The sequence below is a fragment of the Leucoraja erinacea genome, chromosome 29, assembly GCF_028641065.1.
Source record: "Leucoraja erinacea ecotype New England chromosome 29, Leri_hhj_1, whole genome shotgun sequence".
Lineage (NCBI taxonomy): Eukaryota > Metazoa > Chordata > Chondrichthyes > Rajiformes > Rajidae > Leucoraja > Leucoraja erinaceus.
The window spans coordinates 11404067-11425722 of record NC_073405.1 but is presented as its reverse complement, the minus strand read 5'-3'; the positions used below and the strand labels follow the sequence as shown (position 1 = coordinate 11425722).

General features: G+C 42.0%; 1 protein-coding gene across 1 annotated transcript; it reads right to left on the bottom strand.

Annotated features, from left to right (window-relative positions):
* Positions 1-256: 256 nt before the first annotated feature.
* Positions 257-19403, bottom strand: LOC129711156 (unconventional myosin-Vb-like). The gene is made up of 9 exons (XM_055658608.1): positions 18208-19403; positions 15844-15984; positions 11929-12083; positions 9261-9347; positions 7297-7447; positions 6690-6972; positions 2755-2929; positions 2364-2444; positions 257-1141 (listed from the first exon to the last, which is right to left on the bottom strand). The coding sequence occupies exons 1-9, from the start codon at positions 18269-18271 to the stop codon at positions 989-991; spliced, it is 1290 nt and encodes a 429-aa protein (XP_055514583.1). The 5' UTR covers positions 18272-19403; the 3' UTR covers positions 257-988.
* Between the last annotated feature and the right edge of the window lie 2253 nt (positions 19404-21656).

The window sequence follows — 21656 nt, the reverse complement described above, 5'->3', positions numbered from 1 at the left end:
AACTTTTGGATAGGCACATGGACATGCAAGGAATAGAGGGAAATGGATTATGTGCAGGTAGATAAATGGTCTAGGCATCATGACTGGCACAGACATTGTGGGCTGAAGGGCCTGCCCGTGTGCTGTACTGTTCTACATCAACTGAACATCCACAATGAACTCTAGGACCAATTGTACACTCGCAGATTACACGTTTCAACCAACTTAATCTTTAAAATCACATTTTTTTTTTATTGTAGCCATGTAGTTACAATTGTCATTCTCTTTAATGAAGATATGCATTAAACAATTTCACATTTCATATTTTTCACATTAATAAGTTTAACACATTTACATGTCTGTACATAAAAATCCACCAATGTTATAAGCATGACCTCTTAGCATTAAAATGTTAGTTATGAATTTACAAACAACAAATTTCATTGAACGTGACAGAATATCCCAATATATTATGCTTATTGTAACCAGGTGATCTCTCCCAAGTGAAGCCACTTGATGTTTAGGACGTGGGGAAGTGGGGAGGAGTAAAATCAGTGGGAGTTTGATTCAGAATGCAACATTTCTACTTGTTAGATCAGTGACACACCATGTCTAGTGCCTGGTTGCTCAGGTGCAAATATAATATTCAGATAAAGGTACTCTGTTAACAGTGCAATAATATGTTAGCTTAAAAACTGATAGCAGCCAAACTGAACACCTGTGCAAAGGTTAAAGGAATGCACATTAGTTTTCTAAAGTGCCGAATTTAGTTTAATTGCAGAAGCATCAACCAATTACCTAAATTATGTACTTTCTACAATAAATAAGTGATAAAAGTTATTGTCAATTGAATTTACTTAAAACAGCTTGAGTTAAGGCGGACTGAACTATTCAATTAAATGTTTGATGTACGATTTCTAAATAATCATGACTCGTGCAAAATTTATTTCAAAAACCTTGTCAGTTACAAATCTGTGCAAGTAGAAAGTAATCTCCCCAAAAACAATCTTCAGATTCTCTTGAGAAAGTCCAGCTCCAAGGTTTCAGGGATTCGAATCTCCTCCAGGTTCACTGGCGAGGGAATGATAGGAAAATTCACAGCAAACACGTGCTTCAATTCCATCAGTAAGTGCCGACTTGGACTTCTGCCTGCTAATCGATTCTGCACAAGACAAAACATCAAGCAAAAAATAATAATAATTAGCCAATTTGTAACCAGAGTTGGTTCCAGACAAGTACTGAAAAACAGAAGTTCTGCAAGCATGAGATTGCAGATGCTGGAGCGATGAACAATTTGCGGGTGGGGTGGGCCAGGCAGCATCTGTGGGGGTGGAGGAATACGTTGTTGGTTAACCAGTCTCAGTGCAGGTTTTCAAACCGAAACATTGAGAACCTTAGCTCCACCGCACCCCACAGATGCTGCACAACGTGCCGAGTCCCTTCAGCAGATTGTTAAAGACACATTGGAATAAAAGCTCCAACTGGATTCTTTCACGAGAATCACAATTGTTTAATGGGGGGGGGGGAGGGGGAGAGGAATCTATGTGCACAGAAGGATATGTTTTCCTGGAATAGTTTGGAGAGAAATTAATTATGAAGTACATCTTCCCTGTAAAGACAACTCTATTCAATCGCAAGTCCTTCACAATTTTGACGTTCTCCAAACATCTTACTTCATGGATATTACTCCATTCCATTAGTCACTAATTAAACAAAATGTAATAGTTTAATCACTACCAGCGCTTTAAAGATATACACCCCTGAAACAGATGCAAGTTATAATACGTGTTCCATAAAATACTAGTTACTTGGAATAATTGCAGGCAGATTAAAAACTCAAAATGCTTCTTTTGAGAAGTCGGCATGAACTAGGATTTTATTTCCCCATTTGCAACACATCTCCGCCTTTAAAAAGCACCAAACAGGAGGGGGTTGAATCACAAGGCACAAGTGGAAACCCCAAAATCAGCCAAACTTCAACACTTGCCTCCAAAAAACAAAGCTAGTTTTATCTGCTTCATTCAAAGGGAAATGGAGTTAAATGAGATCATGAACAAATTAAAGACGAGACGGCAGTTGCTAGAACCTTGAGCTAAACACAAAGTGCTGGAGTGGGGACCACAGGTCAGGCAACATCTGTGGATGGAATGAATAGCTGATGTTTCAGGTCAGGACAACCTCAGACTCAGAAGAATCAACTATTTCCTCCATAGATGCTACCCGACACATTGAGTTACTCCAACACTGTTTTACTCATGAACTAAATTGGTTACCATCTAAACATTTCTCTGACCCAAGTACAATTTCTAAATAATACGTTGGGAAAAAAAAAAGAAACTGAGGAAAGTAAGGTTTACTCATTGAAAATTAGTCCATAAACTAACCTGGATGTTCTTTATAAAAGATACAGTCACACGCTCCTCAAATTCATTAATAGGTGTATAGAGGGTCAAAATCTTCACAATCTGTGACAAGCATACAAGTAAAAGCGATCAGGAAAAATATATTAAAGAAAATACACAAAGAATACATCGCACATTTGGAAATACCGCAAATTCTGATTCTAACAGCTGATTCCATCACAAGGCTTTCAGAATTAGGATGTCACAAGTTGTAATATCTGAATAATTGAAATCTAAACCTAACGACTTCATCTTCTCACATGTAACCAGTCACTATTTTAAAAGAGATTCCAGTTCGACACATTGCCATTATTTTTCAAACTAATACAAGACGAAACGACATTTTGGGTCTATGGCACCAGTCAACGTTTACCTGTGGCTGAGAGAGTGCTGTGCACATTGAGCAGATAGCCTCAGCATCGGCATCAGTCACCTTGTTCAATTGCAAGAGCAGTGTTGCTTGTATCAGCGGCTCAAGTAACTCCGCTGCACCACTCTGGTGCAAACTCTTGCCTCTTAACCATTCAATTAGTTGGCTGAGATTGTTCCTGAATCAGGAGGGAGAGAACGATGAGCAACTCTGGAATTTAAAACAATTAAGATGAACATGGCATCAAGAATGTGAACTCCAATTTTCTGCCAAGCTTTACAATAACAGAAACGTGCAGTCAAATGCTGGAATGTTAACGTTATACACGCGAGACGCACACAAACATAGAAAATAGGTGCAGGAGTAGGCCATTCGGCCGTTCGAGCCTGCACCGCCATTCAATATGATCATGGCTGATCATCCAACTCAGTATTCTGTACCTGCCTTCTCTCCATACCCCCTGATCCCTTTAGCCACAAGGACCACATCTAGCTCTCTCTTAATTATAGCCAATGAACTGGCCTCAACTACCTTCTGTGGCGTAGAATTCCACAGATTCACCACTCTCTGTGTGAAAAATGTTTTTCTCATCTCGGTCCTAAAAGATTTCCCCCTTATCCTTAAACTGTGACCCCTTGTTCTGGACTTCCCCAACATTGGGAACAATCTTCCTGCATCTAGCCTGTTCAACCCCTGAAGAATTTAAATTCTTTAGAACTCCTTAAGAAATTAAATTAAAGAATAAGAATTAAGAAACCCCTTAAAACTACTGATCAATAGCTACTCCCTGCAATTAATTTTACGGTTTTGTTTTAAATTATCAAGTCAATAGCAGCAGTCAAAATTTAGATTTATACACATGGGTGTCATATAATATCTACAGAGGACTTGAGATTTAACCTATTTTCCAAAATAAATCAAGACACAGAGCAACGTCAGTAAAACAGAATGCTACACTGCTGAAGCCAGTGAACTTAAGATACACAAATGAAAACAGGCAGGATTACTATTTATGTACTATAATCAACACAACAGCACAAATTTAGTTTCAAAATTACATTTTTTCTAACTCAATGCAACTAAAAGCCGACAAATCTTGTTGGAACTGATCGTGAACAAACCCCTAAAGGATATTCAAAATTAATGGTGAAGCTGTGGAATTCATTGCTATGCAGGTCAAGTCTTAAGGTATTTTTAAAGCAGAGATTTATAGGTTCTTGATTTGAAAGGCATCAAAGTTTATGGGGAGAAGACAGGAGAACAGGGTTGAAGGAAAAATAGATCAGCCATGATTGAATGGTGGAGTAGACTAGTTTAGAGACATAGCGCGGAAACAGGCCCTTCGGCCCACCGGGTCTGTGCCGACCAGCAATCCCCACACATTAACACTATCCTACACACTAGGGACAATCTTTACATTTACAGGCCAATACCTACATACCTGGACGTCTCGAGTGTGAAACTGAAGATCTCAGAGAAAACCCACGCAGGTCACGGGGAGAACCCGGGTCTCTGGTGCTGCATTTGCTGTAAGGCAGCAACTCTACAGCTGCGCCACCCATTAGATGGGCCAAATGGCCTAATTCTGCTTTTCATAACCTTCAGTCATAAAAGATTGCTCCAGGAATAGTAAGCAGCACTGGCTTTGATATTACAGAATTTGTTGCATGTCGGTACCAAATGTAACTCATTCATGAGCAGATGGGAAGAGAAAATCAAATCAAATGTCAGCTATGGCAAGATTGCCAAAACATACAAACGGATGTGGAAACAAGGCACTTAGAGAACCACAAGACTGGTCAAAATTAGATTAAGGAAGAAAAATAAAGCTCTTTTATTTGACAAACATTAAGTTGCAATTAGCAGCTTTGATGAACGTTTTTCCATAAACGTTCAGTATGATGAGCACATTACAACACAAGGGTGCATAAGGTTGGAATTAAATGGTTTGGTGAGCAGTTCAAAGGAAAGAGAAACGCACCAAAATCTGTCTAAGCTCTGCAAGGATTAGTGCTTCAGCCAGATTTCTTTTAAGATCTATGTCAATAGTTCAGTAAAGGAGACAGTACAATATTCCCAATTAATAGAAGAGAAATTAAGAAAATGGAGGAAAAGACACTTCAAAATGACAGAAGGATAACGGGACAAATGTGATGGCAGATGAAATATTTAGGCAGAAAGATAATGTCAGCATTGGTTAGAAAATTAAAGCAGATTTTCTTTACAAATCTAAATAAAATTGAAATGCGTTTGTAGTCAAAGGATCCAGGGTGGCCTTGAGTACAGTAACGGTTAATGTGCAGGAATAACAAATAAATATGCAAAAGATTAGTACATTTGTACTTCATAGGTTCATAAGTCATCGGAGCAGAAGTTGGCCAGTTGGCCCAGTGTCTACTCCGCCATTCAATCAGGGTTGACTTATCTTACCCATTCTCTTGCCTTCTCCCCATAACCCTCAACACCATTACTAATCAAGAATTTGTCAATCTCAGACTTAAAAATGCCCAGTGACTTGACCTCCACAGTCGTCTCTGGTAATAAATTCCACAGATTCACCACCCTCTGACTAAAGAAAAACATAATCGCCTTTCTAAAGGTACATCCTTTTATTCCGAGAACTAAAGCAATCTGACTGCAATTGCAGAGGTAGAAACAAATAAGAATCCTTTATGAAATGATTTGAAATCCAAAGATGGATCCAGACTCGAAATGTTATTTATCCATGTTCTCCAGAGATGCTGCCTGATCCGAGTTACTCCAGCACTGTCTTTATTTGAAATTACAGAGGGCCATGTTGATAACTCATGGAAGTTCTAACTTATGGCTCCATTTCCAAGATGATACTTTAAAAGTGCAATGTCTGACTAAATTAATTGATGGGATTATAGATTTTAGAGACTTATCCAGTGATATTGTGGAAACAGGCTAAACTAGTTCCACCTGCCCGCGTTTGATCCATATCCCCCCAAACCTGTCCTACCCATGTACCTGTCTAACTTTCTTAAATGTTGGGATAGTCCCTGCCTCAACTACTTCTTCTGGCAGCTGGTTACATACACCTTTGAGGAAAAAAATAAAAAAAATTACCCCACAGATTCCTATTAAATCTTTTCCCATTCACTTTAAACCCATGTCCTCTGGTCCTCAATTCACCTACTCTGGACAAGAGACTGGGGATCTACCCAATCTATTCCTCTCATGATTTTATTATGGGGGGGGGGGGGGGGGGGGAAATAAGAATATAGAGAGAATAGGCTGAAGAAAACTAATGCTGGAAATGGGATTGTATCGATTCAGTGCCAAATGGTCTCCAATATCATGAACAAATATGTAAAAATATGCTGCACATCACAAAATACAAGTCTGCCAACTCTCCAAATTTGCTATACCAGAAAAACGCAGCTTTAGTCATGCCATGTCATTATTGACAGTTATACCATGACATAAAATAGCAGCTAACAGCTTCAAAAGGTCAGCTAATTGAACGCATCCTCTGTTCCAAGTGTATTTAGGCCTTCGACACTGCTTGCAATCACAACAGTAACCAGGTTACTATTCACCCAGGCAACTGAACCATCTTCTCACCAGCTAGAGTGTGGTCCTGACCTCCCATCTACCTCATTGGAGACCTTTGAATTATCTTTAATCAGACTTTACCTTGAACTGAATGCTGAACTCGTTATCCATGCACTGTGGACAGCTTGATTGCTATCATGTATAGTCTTTTCTGTGGCTGGATAGCATGCAAACAAATACTTACACTGTACCTTGGTGCCAATAATAATAAACCAAACTAAACCAAGAGCTGGAGTAACCCAGTGGACCCCACTGTTCACCTTGCACTGTTTTAGCTGACTGACTCCCGTTGCAAAGTTAAAACTAACCGCAAAGCAAAAAAACAGTCAGTTAGTTACATTCATCGTGGAGGCCATTACCTGATTTGGACCCCGTTATTAAATGAGCACACATCCCTCCGGAGAAGCAGGTTGTTCAGTGTAACGGCTGCAATTATGTAGTAAACCTGCCGGAAAACCTGTTTGATGATCTCGGAGTGGAGACCCTGTTTGGAGATGGTGTCGTGGAATGCGTTGAGTTGCTGGAGGATGGAGTTCAGTGTGTATAAGCCGGGGTTGCCAGGGGCATCTGCTGCTTTCTTTCTGTAACGGGCTGGACGCACAGTCACGCTCTGAATTGTATCGTTCTCAAGCATCCCAGACACTAAAGGCACAGATCAAAGAGAATCAAATCGTTTAAGTTTAAAAATCATGGCACGTCACAAAACCATTTCACAAGCATCACGTTACAGAAAAGTCAATGCAGAAATTCCCTGATGTTTGATGCAATGGAGTGCTCCACTTCTATTTGTTCTTTGCCCTGCCTCGCCTCTTCCAGCATTTTCACCCTCGCCTACAATCAGTCTGAAAGGTCCCAACCCAAAACATCATCCATCCATGTTCTTCAGATATGCTGCCCAAGTTACTCCAGCACTTGGTGTCTATCTTTAATGTCAGAGTGTGTTGTGTGGTGCACAGGATCACTTGCCGATCATCAGTCGGAGTCTTCCCTCTGCAGTTGTGATCAGTTGGTGATAGAGTTGTATGATGAGGTCAGTTAAAACCAGGCAATATTGGGACAGATCAGAGTTCCTCAAGGCATGTTTTCTTTGTTCAGGCGTGTTCATTTCAACAGAATTCTGTTCACAAGACCAAAAAGAAAATCAATTAGAGTCATCGAGTGATACAGTGTGGAAACAGTCCCTTTGGCCCAACTTGCCCACACCAGCCAACATGTCCCAGCTATACTAGTCCCACTTGCCTGTGTTTGGTCCATATCCCTCTAAACTTGTCCTATCCATGCACCTTTAATAACAATTATTTAATGGTTATTAATGCTAAGGTTTGGTTAACTTATCCAATTCCATCTTCTACTATTATTGGACTGCGTGCATTCTGATAAGTTATAAAGCTGTTAATGTAGTGACCACATTGTTCTCGGCATCTTGATATAACTCCTGCAGCACAAACAGGGCAATTGGCCCACCAAGTCCATGACCACTATCAAGTACCCAATGAGTTTTTCCATAATAATCTATCAAGACTGTTCTCATCAAATAGCAAATTTACGATTACGCTGTATTAAGATGCAAATCTGATCTACTTTGTAGAGGACCAGTGAATTAACAGACTGTGTATATTCCAAAATTTGCTATCCATTTTGCAATTTAGAGTCAGAGTCCTATAGCACAGCGACATACCCTTCATTCAGCCCCTGTACAAAAGGGACAGGTTGCACCTTAACAGGCGGGGCACCAGCGTTCTGGCAGGCAGGTTTGCCACTTGTACACGGGTGGGTTTAAACTAAATAGTGTGGGGGGGGAGGGGAGACAAATTGGAAATACAAGGATGGAGTTAAAGGGAAAGAGTATGAGAAAGACACCGGAATTAACAGGACAGAAAGCTCACGAAAGGATTGGAGTGCATGGCCAAGTGAAATAGGAATAGATGTGAAAGGTGAGGCGAATAATAATGGATTAAAAGTATATATGAATGCACAAAGTATAAGTAAAGTGGATAAGCTTGAGGCTCAGTTAGAGATGAGAGGGGATCTTATAAAAAAAACATAAAATTATAAAAAGATTGGACAAGCTAGATGCAGGAAAAATGTTCCCAATCTTGTAGAGTACAGAACCAGGGTCCACAGTGTAATAATAAAGGGAAGGCCATTTAAAACTGAGATGAGAAAAAAAAAAAAACGTTTTCACCCAGAGAGTTGCAAAATTGTGGAATTCTCTGCCACAGAAGGCAGTGGAGGCCAATTAATTCATTGGATGAATTTAAAAGAGTTAGATAGAGCTCTTGGGGCTAGCGGAATCGAGGGATATGGGGAGAAGGCAGGCACGGGTTACTAATTGGGGACGATCAGCCATGATCAAAACCAATGGTGGTGCTGGCTTGAAGGGCCAAATGGCCTCCTCCTCCTGCACCTATTATCCATGTTTCTATGTTTCTAAAATGTCCCATCTAAGCCAGTCCCATTTTCCAGTCTTTGATTCGTACCCCTCTAAACCTTATCTATTCATGTACAGTATCTACCTGTCCAAGTGTCATTGTAAATCTAGTAAATTAAACAAGTCTTGCTGTGATTACAGCCTCCATAATCCATGCCAATCTGTAGATTTAAAGGCTGATTTATAAATGTAAAATTATGATGGGGTGCCTTGGTCCTGTAATCCACCCACTAGTCCACAATCCCATCGTAGAGCAAATTAACCTATTGTGGGAATTGCAACAAATGATAATACTTTGAAAAATCAACGGCACCAATGCAAATTAATGAGAATGTAGAAGAGCCTTGGTATTATTAGATTATGTATGAAAGATCCTTAAAACCCTGTGTTTGACATGGCATCCCCACACTCCCCACCCACCACATCCCTGTTCAACTTGGTGACACCCCACCGATTTGTCATTAGAACACTTGCCCCCACACGAACTGTGACCACTCACCTCATCTCCACTATACTGTCGTAAGCAGACAAGTAGTCGGTAAGTATTCGACAGCCAGAATGCCAACACCTCAAAGTCATTGTTCCTCTGCAAAATTTAAAGACAAGATGAAGATGATTTCGGACACGTATGATTTCATTTATTTATAGATATTGTTTATGACACTTTATAAATATTTTTGTTTTGTTTTTTGTATGCTGTTTCACACTTGCTTTTTATTCTTTTATTCTGTTAGAAATAAATAATAAAACAAAAAAAAAAAAAAAATAAAAAGCCACTCTGATGGCAGATTATCCTTTCACCACCTCTGCTGTTTTTGACCACTTCACCTTGGTTAACCAGTTCACTGCCAGGTTTTTTTCCCCCAACTATTGGCCGTGACCAGAGTATTCTTGGGGGTGGAACTGAACAGGTTAAAGTGCTGCAGCTTCACTGAGCTCTTCACAGTGTTTAAATGATACAGCATGGAGACTGCCTCTGGCCCAACTTGCCCATGTCAACCAAGATGCCCCATCCACGCTTGTCTCGTTTACTTGCATTTGGCCCATATCCCTCTAAACCTTTCATCTCCACGTACCTGTCCAAGTCTCTTTTAAATGCTATTATTGTACCTGCCTTATCTCCTCTGGCAGCTCGTTCCATATACCCATCATCCAGAGTAAAAATGCCCTTCAATTTCCTATTAAATCTTTCCCCTCTCACGTTAAACCCATGCCCACTGGATTGTGATTCCCCTACTCAGGGTAAAAGACTGCATTCGTCATATCTATTCCTTCATGATTTCAATCAAGATCAACAGAGCAATAATGTACATTTGCCACACAAATGGAGACCTTACCCCGCCAATAAACAACTTTTGCACCTGTCAGATTGATAATTAATGTGCGGCACGGTGGCGCAGCGGTAGAGTTGCTGCCTTACAGCGAATGCAGCAACGGAGACCCGGGTTCAATCCCGACTATGGGCGCTGTCTGTACAGAGTTTGTACGTTCTTCCCATGACCTGCGTGGGTTACCTCCGAGATCTTCGGTTTCCTCCCACACTCCAAAGACGTACAGGTTTGTAGGTTAATTGGCTTGGTAAATTTTTAAAAAATTGTCTCTGGTGGGTATAGGATAGTGTTAATGTGCGGGGATCGCTGGTAGGCATAACCGGTTCCGTGCTGTATCTCTAAACTAAACATTACAAAGGTTATGTTGTGATCAGAATGGGGTCATTTGCTATATTAACATTCAGACTTTGGGCCGGGGAAAGCAAAACCATGACGCTGGAAAGATTGATGACGTTGTTAAAAGCACCAATCATTATCAGCAAAAGCCAAAAAATGGTCTGGTCTATTTTGGGAAATAAGATGTAGAAAAGAAGCAGAGGGATAAAACACTGAAAAGTTGTTTTTTAAATAAAACCCTCAGACTTTTTGCAACCTTTTCAAGGATAGACTCATTTAACATTACCAGCTTTCACTGATATATTTTCTTTTTACATACAACATGTGTTTCTGCAAAAGTAAACTGCTAAGGGCAGGGCTGGCATAGTGGTGCTGCTGGTAGTGTCACTGCCTCAGCGCCAGAGACCCAGGTTCGATCCTGACCTGGAGCACTGTGTGGAGTTTGCACACCTTGTGGATTTCCTCCAGGTGCTCCAGTTTCCTCCCACATCCCAAAGACGTACGGGTTTGTAGATTAAATTGCCCCTAAAGTGTGTAGGGAGTGAATGAGAATGTAGGAATAACAGAACTAGTGTGAATGGGTGATCGATGGCCGGTGTTGACTTGATGAGCCAAAGGGACCTTTTCTATGCAGTAGTTTCGGATCTATGAATTAATTCAGCATGTCAAGCAGCAGTGAAAATATTGCATGGCAACAGGCCCTTCAGCCCACAATGTCTGTTCTGAACACTATTCTAAAGTAAACTAATCTACTCTGCCTGCTCGTGATCCATATCCATGTGCCTGTATTAAAGCCTCTTAAATACCACTGGCATATCTGCCTCCACCACCACCCCCCGCAGGGCGTTCAACACCCACCACTAAACTCCTGCCTCACCCGAGCATAGACATGGCGACCATTTCATCGAACACTTGCGCTCCGCCCAAAGAGACCTGCTGGATCACCCGGCTACTAACTATTTTACCGACCTCTCTATCATGGGATAGATGGGCCTCTTCCATTGCCTGATTGAGGCTGCACACAAAGGCTGTTAGCATCCCAAGCTTGGTGAACTCCACTACATCCCAATGGTGTGAACACACACACCTTCCCACACACACACACCCCCCCCCCCCCCGCGCCCCCACCACAGTCATCCTGCTTCTATGTACGTTTATCTCCCATCGTCAAGTTCCTCATTCCTGATGGTGGTGAATCTGTGGAGACCAAGTCAATGAATATTGATACAAGGCAGAGATGGATAGATTCTTGATCTATGCGGGTGTCTGGGGTTTCGGGGAGAAGGCAGTAGAGAGGGAAAGATAGATCAGCCACGATTGAATGGCGGTGTTGACTTGATGGGCCGAATGGCCTAATTCTGCTCCTATCACTTATAAAAAGGAGAGAAAAGACAAAGAAAAGAGAAAGTGAGAAATTGTAAATGCACATTAAATATTCACAAATTCTTAAGCTTTAAAACCCATGAACTGTATACTGCGTTTAGTCAAGTGTTCACTTACTTTTAAGACTTTCTTGATCCCCTCTATGGCGGCTGTGAAGATGGAGTGAGCCCTCTGCTCATCACGTGTGTGATCGGCATGTCTGATACACATGAAGAGAATGAAAGCTGGTAGGGTGGGCAGTGGAACCATGGCATCAGAGTGTGGTTTGAGATCTACAAAAAGGAAAGCAGAAAAGGATCATTTAGATTTCCACAACAAGAGTGAACCAACACAGATTTGCCAGTGGTGTCCAAGACGCTTTGGTATAGGCATATGGATCACGAGCAGGCAGAGGAGATTAGTTTAATTTAGAATAGTGTTCAGTTCAGACATTGTAGACAGGTACTTGGAAAGGACAGTTTGAGGGATATGGGCCAAATGCAGGCAGGTGGGAGTAGTGTAGATGGGGTATCTTTGTCGGCATGGGGAAGTGGCAGAACAGAGATATGAACAGCACACTTGCAATACCAGCATTGGACAGATACTTGGATAGAAAAGATTTAGAGGGATAAGGGCCAACACAGGCAAATGGGACTAGCTTAGGTGGGGCATCTTGGCTAGCATGGACAATTTGGGCAGAAGGGCCTGTTTCCATGCTGTGCGACTCAGCCTAATGGCCAATAGTCCATGTTGTTGGTTGAATGTTACACTGAGTTTGGACAAGAACAGACATGATTAGAGAGGGAAAACAAGCAGTCAGTCGGACCTCATTGCACCCTCTCCTACACTGTGGAGATGGCATCTCCCAACTGGGACGTTGGTGCATGCAGGTGCTGGATGAACTACACAGAGGGATGAATCATCGAGTCAAAGCCGCTGCAATGATGCACCCGTTATAAGTCCAGGGAGATTCGTGTGTCATGTTTTAAATGTTTGAAGTTCTCAACATCGAAAATTAAAATATTTTTCTATCCATGTCATACAACAAAGAACCAGGTCATTCAGCCCAACTTGTTCATGCTGTCCAAGACACCCCATCTATGCCAGTCGCAATTGCCAAGTTTGACCTATATATCCCTCTAAACCTTTCCCATCCACATACCTGACCAAGTGTCTTTTAAATACTGTTATTGTAAGTGTGACATTCTAGTCTCCATTACTCTGCCTCCGAGTGCATTAAAGTTTATTTGCTTCTCTTCCCCTTCACTAGTTTACAAGCCTTCCACGTGACCAGTTGGAGATAAACTAGTTCACAACGTCACTGGGTCTGAAGAAGGGTCCCGACCCGAAACGTCTCCAGTCTGTTCCCTCCACAGATGCTGCCTGACCACTGAGTTACTCCAGTATTGTGTCGATCTTAAGTTTACCAAATGGCTGGCACTGTTCACTGACTGACCATGGACAATGTAATTTGTCCACGAGCCATTCAACTCATTTGAATGCAGATGATTTCTACTCGAGTATTAGCTATTTGAGAAAGATTAAAGGTGGATCAAAGATTAGCATCTACCCAAGGCCATTCTCTTAGTGATATGATATTGCATTGTACATATCTTTTCCAGCTTCCTCCCCCTACCGCAATCAATCTGAAAAGGCTCAGATGCAAAATGTCAACAATCCATGTTCTCCAGAGATACTGCCTGGCCCACCGAGTTACACCAGCACTTTTCATGTCTTTGTTTGTAAACCAGCATCTGCAGTTCCTTGTGTGCACGCACATCTTTTAGACCTGCAGACATGGTACTGCTATGCGCAAGATAATTGCCTCTACCATTTCTAACCTATACAGAATTAAAGGAAATTAAATTAAATTCATATGGCTAAATCCAAACCTTTGCTTAAAGTTTTCACGCAAGTCCAGAGTAAGACCGATTGAGAATCAGAGAGCCTTTCATTACTCTAAACACATCAATAGTGGAACTTCGAAAACAGCTATTTTGAAGAGAAATTAAAGTGACAGAAATAATGTCCAGACACAAAAATAACATTCAGATGGGCCTCTTCCATTGCCTGATTGAGGCTGCACACAAAGCTTGGTTAGCTTACATCCCAATGGTATGAACATCCACTATCCCATCCCCACCCCCACACCACATTAACATGCAAAGGCGAGGTTAGCTCAGAAAACTAATGCAAATAACTTCTCTTCTAGAAAGCAGTGCATGATGTTTTCCAAGTATCAAAGGGCAGGAAGCAGAATCTAAAATACTATTCAAGTGGAAGAGATGTGGAAATTATTTAGCCGATCTGTAAACGATTAACACCTTTACACTTAAACATGTCACTTTCAAACCTCAATTCAAATCAATTAAGCACAATCAGGCAGTTTCACTGTAATTACAATTGTCACCAGTATTCCGGAGATGAAACACTTTATATTAATAGAACTTCTGCACTCCACATCTTTACTAATTGTATGCAAGTCTGACTTGATTGTATTATGTAGAATATTATCGGATTGGATGGCATGCAAAAGAAAGATTTTCACTGTACCTCAGTACACATAGCAATAATAAAGCCAAACCATTACAGACGTGATATTTTAAATTAAAATACATTTTGATAGCAGGGACAAGGAAGTTGAAACCGAAAGAGATTCTACATATGACAACCCTTAAATCAACTCTGCGCACTAACAAATCTAGTTCCCAATTCTAGCAATGTGCCAATTAAAAAAATAAATCATGTTGATTACATATCTCCTAATCCAAATGGGTGTAGAATTAAAATCAATCTTCAGCATTTATATACTTGGCTTCACATTTTAAGGTTACTTCATTTATGAGATTACAAAACTCGTTTTCTCTACAGCTAATATCTTCAAAAATGATTCATCCTTCCACCATAGCCCTTAATTACATTCTCATCTCCATCAGAGCCTTTAATTATAATTTCATAGCCTCGTCTCGATTTCTATGTTAAATACAATTCATCCTTTACCGACCCTAAACAATCCTGCAGCCGCTAACCAGAGCCCTGGGCAGGAGAAGCAATGGTTTCCCACCCCACTAGCCAAGACTGGTAAGAATAGAAACAAAATAAGATCTACAGTACATGACTAAATTTAAGTAGAGGGGAGTTTCCCAGAGGGGCTGAATGAGAGTCTGTTTCCAAGGATGTACCCATCTCACCCATCCTCCAGCAATGATTTCATCCACAGCACTTAACCAGAGAGACTGTACATGGTTCTCCCATGTCTCCTAATCTGTATCAAATTTTAATTTGCTTTGCCTGCAGGTTTCCAGCCCTGTTACTGTACTTGGCTACTCAGAAACATTTGTATCTTGCAAATAATTGAATCTTTTGTAAGATCCAAATGCTGAAACCCATTATTCCATTGCTCTCAGAATAGCCAAGTATTTTCATTTGATCACGCCTCCAAAAAGAATCACACCAGCAGAAAAGTTCATTAAAAAAAAAAAAAAAAAAAAAAAAAATCTTGGTTTAGTAAACCAGCCAAGCCCACCTCAAAACATTTACAGGAAAGATGCGCAGAAGGTGGTAGACATTCCATCAGAGGTACTGACCTCTCCACCATCGAAGGGATCTACAGCAGATGCTGCCTCAAGAAGGCAGCCGGCATCAAAGACCCACAACACCATGGCCTCACCCAAATCACCACAACATCAGGATGAAGATTTCCAGCTTCAAGAACAGCTTCTACCCAGCAACCATCAGGCTGTTGAACACAACCCAATATTAACCACAACCCTACCTCAGGGACTACAACCCACATTGGACTTTGTTTTGGTTGCACTATGACCTTCAGTTTTACACTATCACAGTCTGGTGTTCAAGTATTACTGTTGATTAAATTCTTAGATTATGATTGTACACATGTATGTCTATATATTGTGTTAATGGGGCTGTAAAGCTGCACTAAGTAAGTATTTAACTGTCTCTACATATAATAATTAAGCACTCGAGGTATCAAAACATATCAAGTCCTTACACACAAACACAATAAAGTTGGCCATAAAATGGCTATTTTACCCGTGATAAGATTCTTGATTAATTGAGATTCATCTTCTTTTCTGCATTCCAACATTCCTTGGAAACCTTTAACTTTCCTTTGGATGGAAGCCATTTCGGGCAGCACTCCGACTCTGGATTCTGGGAGATATTTCATTTTTCCTGCTTTGCAGAAGAGAATAATTGTGAGGACACTAAACTAAGGACACAGTGTCCAGCAGAGACTGTTCAGAACAGACCTTCATAGAGCCGATGATTGACATTTAGACAAGGAACTGCAGATGCTGGTTTACATTAAAAAAGACAAAGTGCTGGAGTAACTCATTGGGTCACGTGGCCTGTCTGGAGAACATGGATAGGTGACATTTCTGGTCATGACTCTTCTTCAGACAGATTATGGTACAGGGGAGAAAACTGGAAGAGGTGGGGGAAAAATATGGCAGGTGATAGGTGGACATATGCAAGGGGAGTTTTGATTGCCAGATGGTTGGAGAAAGGCTGGACAATAGGTGCAGGAGGAGGCCATTCCACCCAGCACCGCCATTCAATGTGATCATCCACAATCAGTACCCCGTTCCTGCCTTCTCCCCATATCCCTGTCTTTAAGAGCCCTATCTAGCTCTCTTTTGAAAGTATCCAGAGAACTGGCCTCCAGAATCTGGAGCAGAAAAGAGGCGAGTTAAGGAGATGAGGATAGAAGAGGCACAAAAAGCAAAGCCACAGGAAGGAATTCTAGTGAAAGGGGAAAGGGAAAAATGGGTGCAACCCCAAGTGGGGCACAGGGAGAAAGGAGGAAGGTGTTTGTAGCTTAATGACCTAAAACTGGAGAATTGAATGTGCTTATAGGTGGGTTGAAAGCTAAGCAAGTGGAATACAAGGTGCTGTTCCTCCAATTTGTATTTAACATTGTTCATCAAGTTCTTAGATGTCCTCAATCAGCTGGGACCCATCTGGGTGGAGGGACCTGTTGGGAGTAACAGCAGTGACCAAGGATGAGCAGGCAGGCTGCTCCCTGGTTAATGGAAGATCAAGCCCACAAGTACTTCAACACACCAACTTCCATGGAACTTCCAACGGCAAAAGAAATGTGGAGAGAAATACTATAGAATGTACTAAAGAATTAGTTCAGAAACACAGCATGGAAACAAGTCATTTGGCCCACCGGGTCTATGCAGTCCATCCATCACCCATTCACACTAGCTCCATGTTAGCCTGCTGTCACATCCACTCCCTACACACTAGGGGCAATTTTACAGAGGCCAATTAACCTACAATCTTGCACGCCTTTGGGATGCGGGAGGAAACCGGAGAAAACACACGCGGTCACAGGGAGAACGTGCAAACTCGACACAGACAGTACTCAAGATCAGGATCAAACCCAGATCGCCGACACCAAGGTAGCAGCAGCATTACTAGTCATGCCATCTATATATACACTGCACGTAGCAACCCTAGCTGTTAATTCTGAAAAAATGAAATGGTGTCAACATGCAGCAGGTCTCATCAGTGGAACTGTTGTTAATTGTGGCTTAAATCAAGATCCAGCAGCTATTTTGGAGACAGAATGAGGCTGCTGAAAATGCAGAAAGTTCAGGTGAATTGTTTGTAAAGTTTTGAAAATTAGGTTAAACCTGTTTAGCTCCCAAAACCAGTGTTTAATAATAGCTAAGCTACAAAAATAGCAGGTTGGTATATAGCAAATAAATTTGGAAATAGGTTAACATATCTACAAATACTTAGTTCTACATTCCAATTTTTGTTCAAAAAGCCTGCTTGGTATTGCCCTAGAATCTAGAGTCTGAAGAAGAAACCCGACAGAAACATCGCCTCTACACATTCTCCAGAACAGCTGCCTGAAACGCTGAGTTACTCCAGCATTTGAGTCTTTTTTCTGCAAAACCAGCATCTGCACTTCCTTGTACCAAGAATCTGCTGTTGCGATACTATCTTGTAAAAGTGTCAGATTAAATCCAGTTACTAAATCAGTTCAGGGAAAGTGACTCTTAATACGCTGGATTTAGGGTGGCACAGAGGTAGTCGCTGCCTTACAGCGCCAGAGATCTGGGTCTGATCTCCACTGTGGGTGCCATTTGAACAGTGTTTGTACGTTCTCCCCATGGACACATGGGTTTTCTGGTTAATTGGCTTCTGTCAATTGCCTCTGGTGTGTAGGATGTAAAATGAGGATGGAGCTAGTGTAGGGGTGGTAGTTGGTCGGCACAGACTCGGTGGGAGAATGGCCAGATTTCACACATTATCTCTAAACTAATAAATCAGGACCCATTGAAAAAAACCTTCATATATTAAAACTCCCTGACAATATTGGTTTAAAATACTCTACTGCAAAGATCTTATCTTCAAATCAAATCACAAGATGAACCATACTTGACTCCTCCATGGATTTCAGCTGTTTGTTCAGCTTCTGTACAGTTCTATTCAGTTTGTCCATCTGCTCCAGTAAGTCCTAAAGAAAATAACAGCTCAAATTATCAGGAGACCAACCATCAAACCTCTAACCACAATTGATTTGTTGCATTAATTCAACAAGGAATTTTAACAAGCAAAGATAAATGAAAATATTGTAAATATTTCAATAGGATGAACTGTGGTCAAGATGCATGCCAAGTTACTGCATTAAACCCCCGTCCCACGGTACAAGTTCATTCCAAGAGTTCTCCTGAGTTTGCCCCGATTCGAACTCGGAGATTTGCGGTAATGGCCACTCGTCAGTACTCGGGGCTCTCGTGGACATTTTTCATCGTGTTGAAAAATCTTCACGAGTCTTCCCGTGCTTACCTGCCATTAGCGAGTCTTCCCGAGTACCTGCCGTTAGCACTAAGAGACGTCCCCGAGCTCCGACGTACCCGCTACGTTCATTCTCCGTGCTTACCAAGAGTTTGATTTTTTTTAAACTCGGGAGAGCTCTTGGAATGAACTTGTAATGTGGGGCAGGGCTTTTACTAGTCACCATCACAGAAAACTAATTAGTTACAAGAGGACGTTGAATACAGAGTGCTCATTCAATGGAAAGTGGACCGATAGTGTCTCAGAAAGATGAAACACACAAAGAGTCCTGGTCAGTTTTAGCAAATGAAACACTATGGAGAAATAACAACTGTTTCAAGCAGTTTATGACAGACAGATTCAGCCCAACTAACTACCACCTTTTCCGTTGACATGCCCAGATTACCAAAAAGCCTTCAATCAAATCGCATCCAAGAGGGTGGTAGGCAAGTTAGACATCTAGTTAGACACGGATTTCCTTGTGGGTGCACAAGACATTGGTTAATGTATAGAGAACAGCTGGAACAGGGTTGATGATCGACATCCACTGGGACAACGTACACGGACATGCCCTTCAAAGTTAGACAGGGTTGCAATCAGTCCTACTCTGCATTAATAATCTGGATTGTGGGAATGAAAACAAGTATTTAAACATCTACTCGCTTTGGCAGGGACTTGGAGTGGAAGGAATGTACCAATTTGCTACAATATTTGATTTGTCCATTGATAGGGCAGCACAGCAGGAAAATTGCTGCCTTACAATGTCAGAGAGCCGGGTTCGATCCCGACAACGGGTGCTTGTCAATAGTCAATAGTCAATAGTCTTTTTAATTGTCATTTGACCCCTGTGGGTGTTGTCCAAAGAAATCTCTGGTTTCTGCACCCCATACATTAAACACAAATTTGATGGTTACACAACATAACTGTAACATTGTCGCATAAACATCCATCACATAGCTGTGATGGGATTGCTGGGCAAATAAACTTATCTCTAAGGGCCTGTCTTCCATGCTGCATCTCTCAGAGTCAAAGTCATGCCCCATGCTGGCGATGGCGATTGTCGCCCCACACAGCCACGCTGGCTGGTGCGAGGTCGCACACCCTTGGTGTTAAAGACCCCTAGGTGTGTACTCGCATATATCTCTCCCGCGGCCTCTCTCAACTACAAATGAGGTGTTGCACATTGGACGGGTGCAGGCAAGGGGAACACAGCACTTGGCAGAACCCCAAGTTGCATTGATATACAAAGGGATCTTAGTTGTGCAAGCACACAGCTCCCCATAGTCAGGGGATAGAGTGGAAATGTGGAAATAATTTTCTCCCTGGCACAGGATCGATGGGATGAATCCCCTCCTCCTCAAAAATCCATGCTCTGGACTCGGCCAGCTCCAGGCAACGGTGAAATCCGAGTCGGCACGAGTCGTTAAGCCAGTCCTGAAATGACTGTTCTGTGCCGCTCCTCGTTGCTGATTCCAACGAAAACTGACTCTGTTCCTATCGACGCAGCAAACAGAAGTGCCGGGTCTAGATCACTGCACCGTGGAGATTCAAAAGTTTTGCCCCATGGCCCACCCCACCCCCTTCAAGTGACGTCACACATTCAGAAGCCCACCGACAAAAACTACAGGTGTTAGATAGCAAAAAAATAAAAATGCGGACAGGCTGCAGAGGCCGCTGCTGACCAGAGTAAAACAATAAGCAGCAGTTTCTTCCAGTTTGTACGTTCTCCCCGTGAACCATGTGGGTGTTCTCCAGGATCTCTGGTTTCCACCACAAGTCAAAGAACACTGATTGATGGATTAGATGGCATTGTTCCACTGTAGATTGTCGTACTATAGTGCGTTGTTTTATGTTGGAACTATAGAGGGATTGCTGGGCGGTGTGGAAGTGCGGTGGGCCTATGAGGGCCTATTTCCATGCTAGACATCTCAGAATCTTTCTCCGCATGCAGCAATGTCAAAAGGCCCTTCTGGACCCAACTTTCCGTGCAACTGAAGATGCCCCTGGAATGAGCTAGTCCCATGTACCCACAGATCCTGAAATAATTGAGGCTTACAGATGACATGGATTGCACAGGGATATGGATGTGCGGGGTGACAAGGCAACTTAGCATCACAGCATCGACTTGGCAGAACCCCAAGTTGCATTGTGCTGTATTACTCTTAGTTTATGTCACACTCACAGCTCCCCACAATTGCATCAAACTTTGAAAGCGTTTCAAGACGTTGACCCAATGATACAGGGTCGACTTCATCATTGACGTGCCCTCCTCCTGTTTAAAAACTCCATTAAACTGAGACCTGGACAACTACCTTGCTAAGAGAAAATCCGACTCTGGTTCAAGTACAGTTTGAAGCCAGCCAGTCGCTCAAAATAAGCAATTCTGTGAAAAACAACTTGCTGGGTTAAAAAGGAAGAAGTTCCTAAATGCATTCAAAACAAAATTACCCTTGTTGAATCAAAACCGTGGTTGGAAGAATGTTGGACATTTAGAAGTGCTGGAGGCACCAACACTCTGGTCTGAAGATTACATTTGCAACATTGAGTCTGACATTTAGTCCTTGGCCTGGTAGAGGAAGGAATGGTACAAAGGCCAATGTACCATCTCCTGCCCAGCAAATGCAGTGTCTTTAGTCCATGCATCACCTTCCTCCAAGGAGGAAGGAAGGAAAGCTATCATGGGGAAAATAAAATAAACTGGTCAATTCCCTCCACAGCAGCTGCCTGACACAGAGTTACTCCAGCACTGACAGGGTGGCACAGTTGCACAGTGCTGGAGTTGCTGCCTTACAATCTTGGATGGTTTAGTCTGAAACTATAGAGGCTGAGAGGAGGCCTGATAGAAGTGCATAAAATTATGAGGGCGGATAGATAGGGTAGACGGTCAGAATCTTTCTCCGCGGGTGGAAATGTCAAAAGGCTACTGGACCCAGCTTTGAGGCAACTACGAGAGTACCTGGAATGAGCTGCCTGGGCTGGTGGCAGAGGCTGATGTAATTGAGGCTTGTAGATAGGCACATGGATATGCAGGGAATGAAGGGATATGGATC

Bases quoted from the DNA above. Each gene is read 5' to 3' on its own strand.
- LOC129711156 (XM_055658608.1), bottom strand. From the start codon at position 18,271: ATGGACAAACTGAATAGAACTGTACAGAAGCTGAACAAACAGCTGAAA. The intron at 12,084-15,843 runs GTAAAATAGCCA...TCCTTTTTGTAG, and splicing joins AATCAAGAATCTTATCACGG to ATCTCAAACCACACTCTGAT. The intron at 2,930-6,689 runs GTAATGGCCTCC...CTCCTGATTCAG, and splicing joins AATAACGGGGTCCAAATCAG to GAACAATCTCAGCCAACTAA.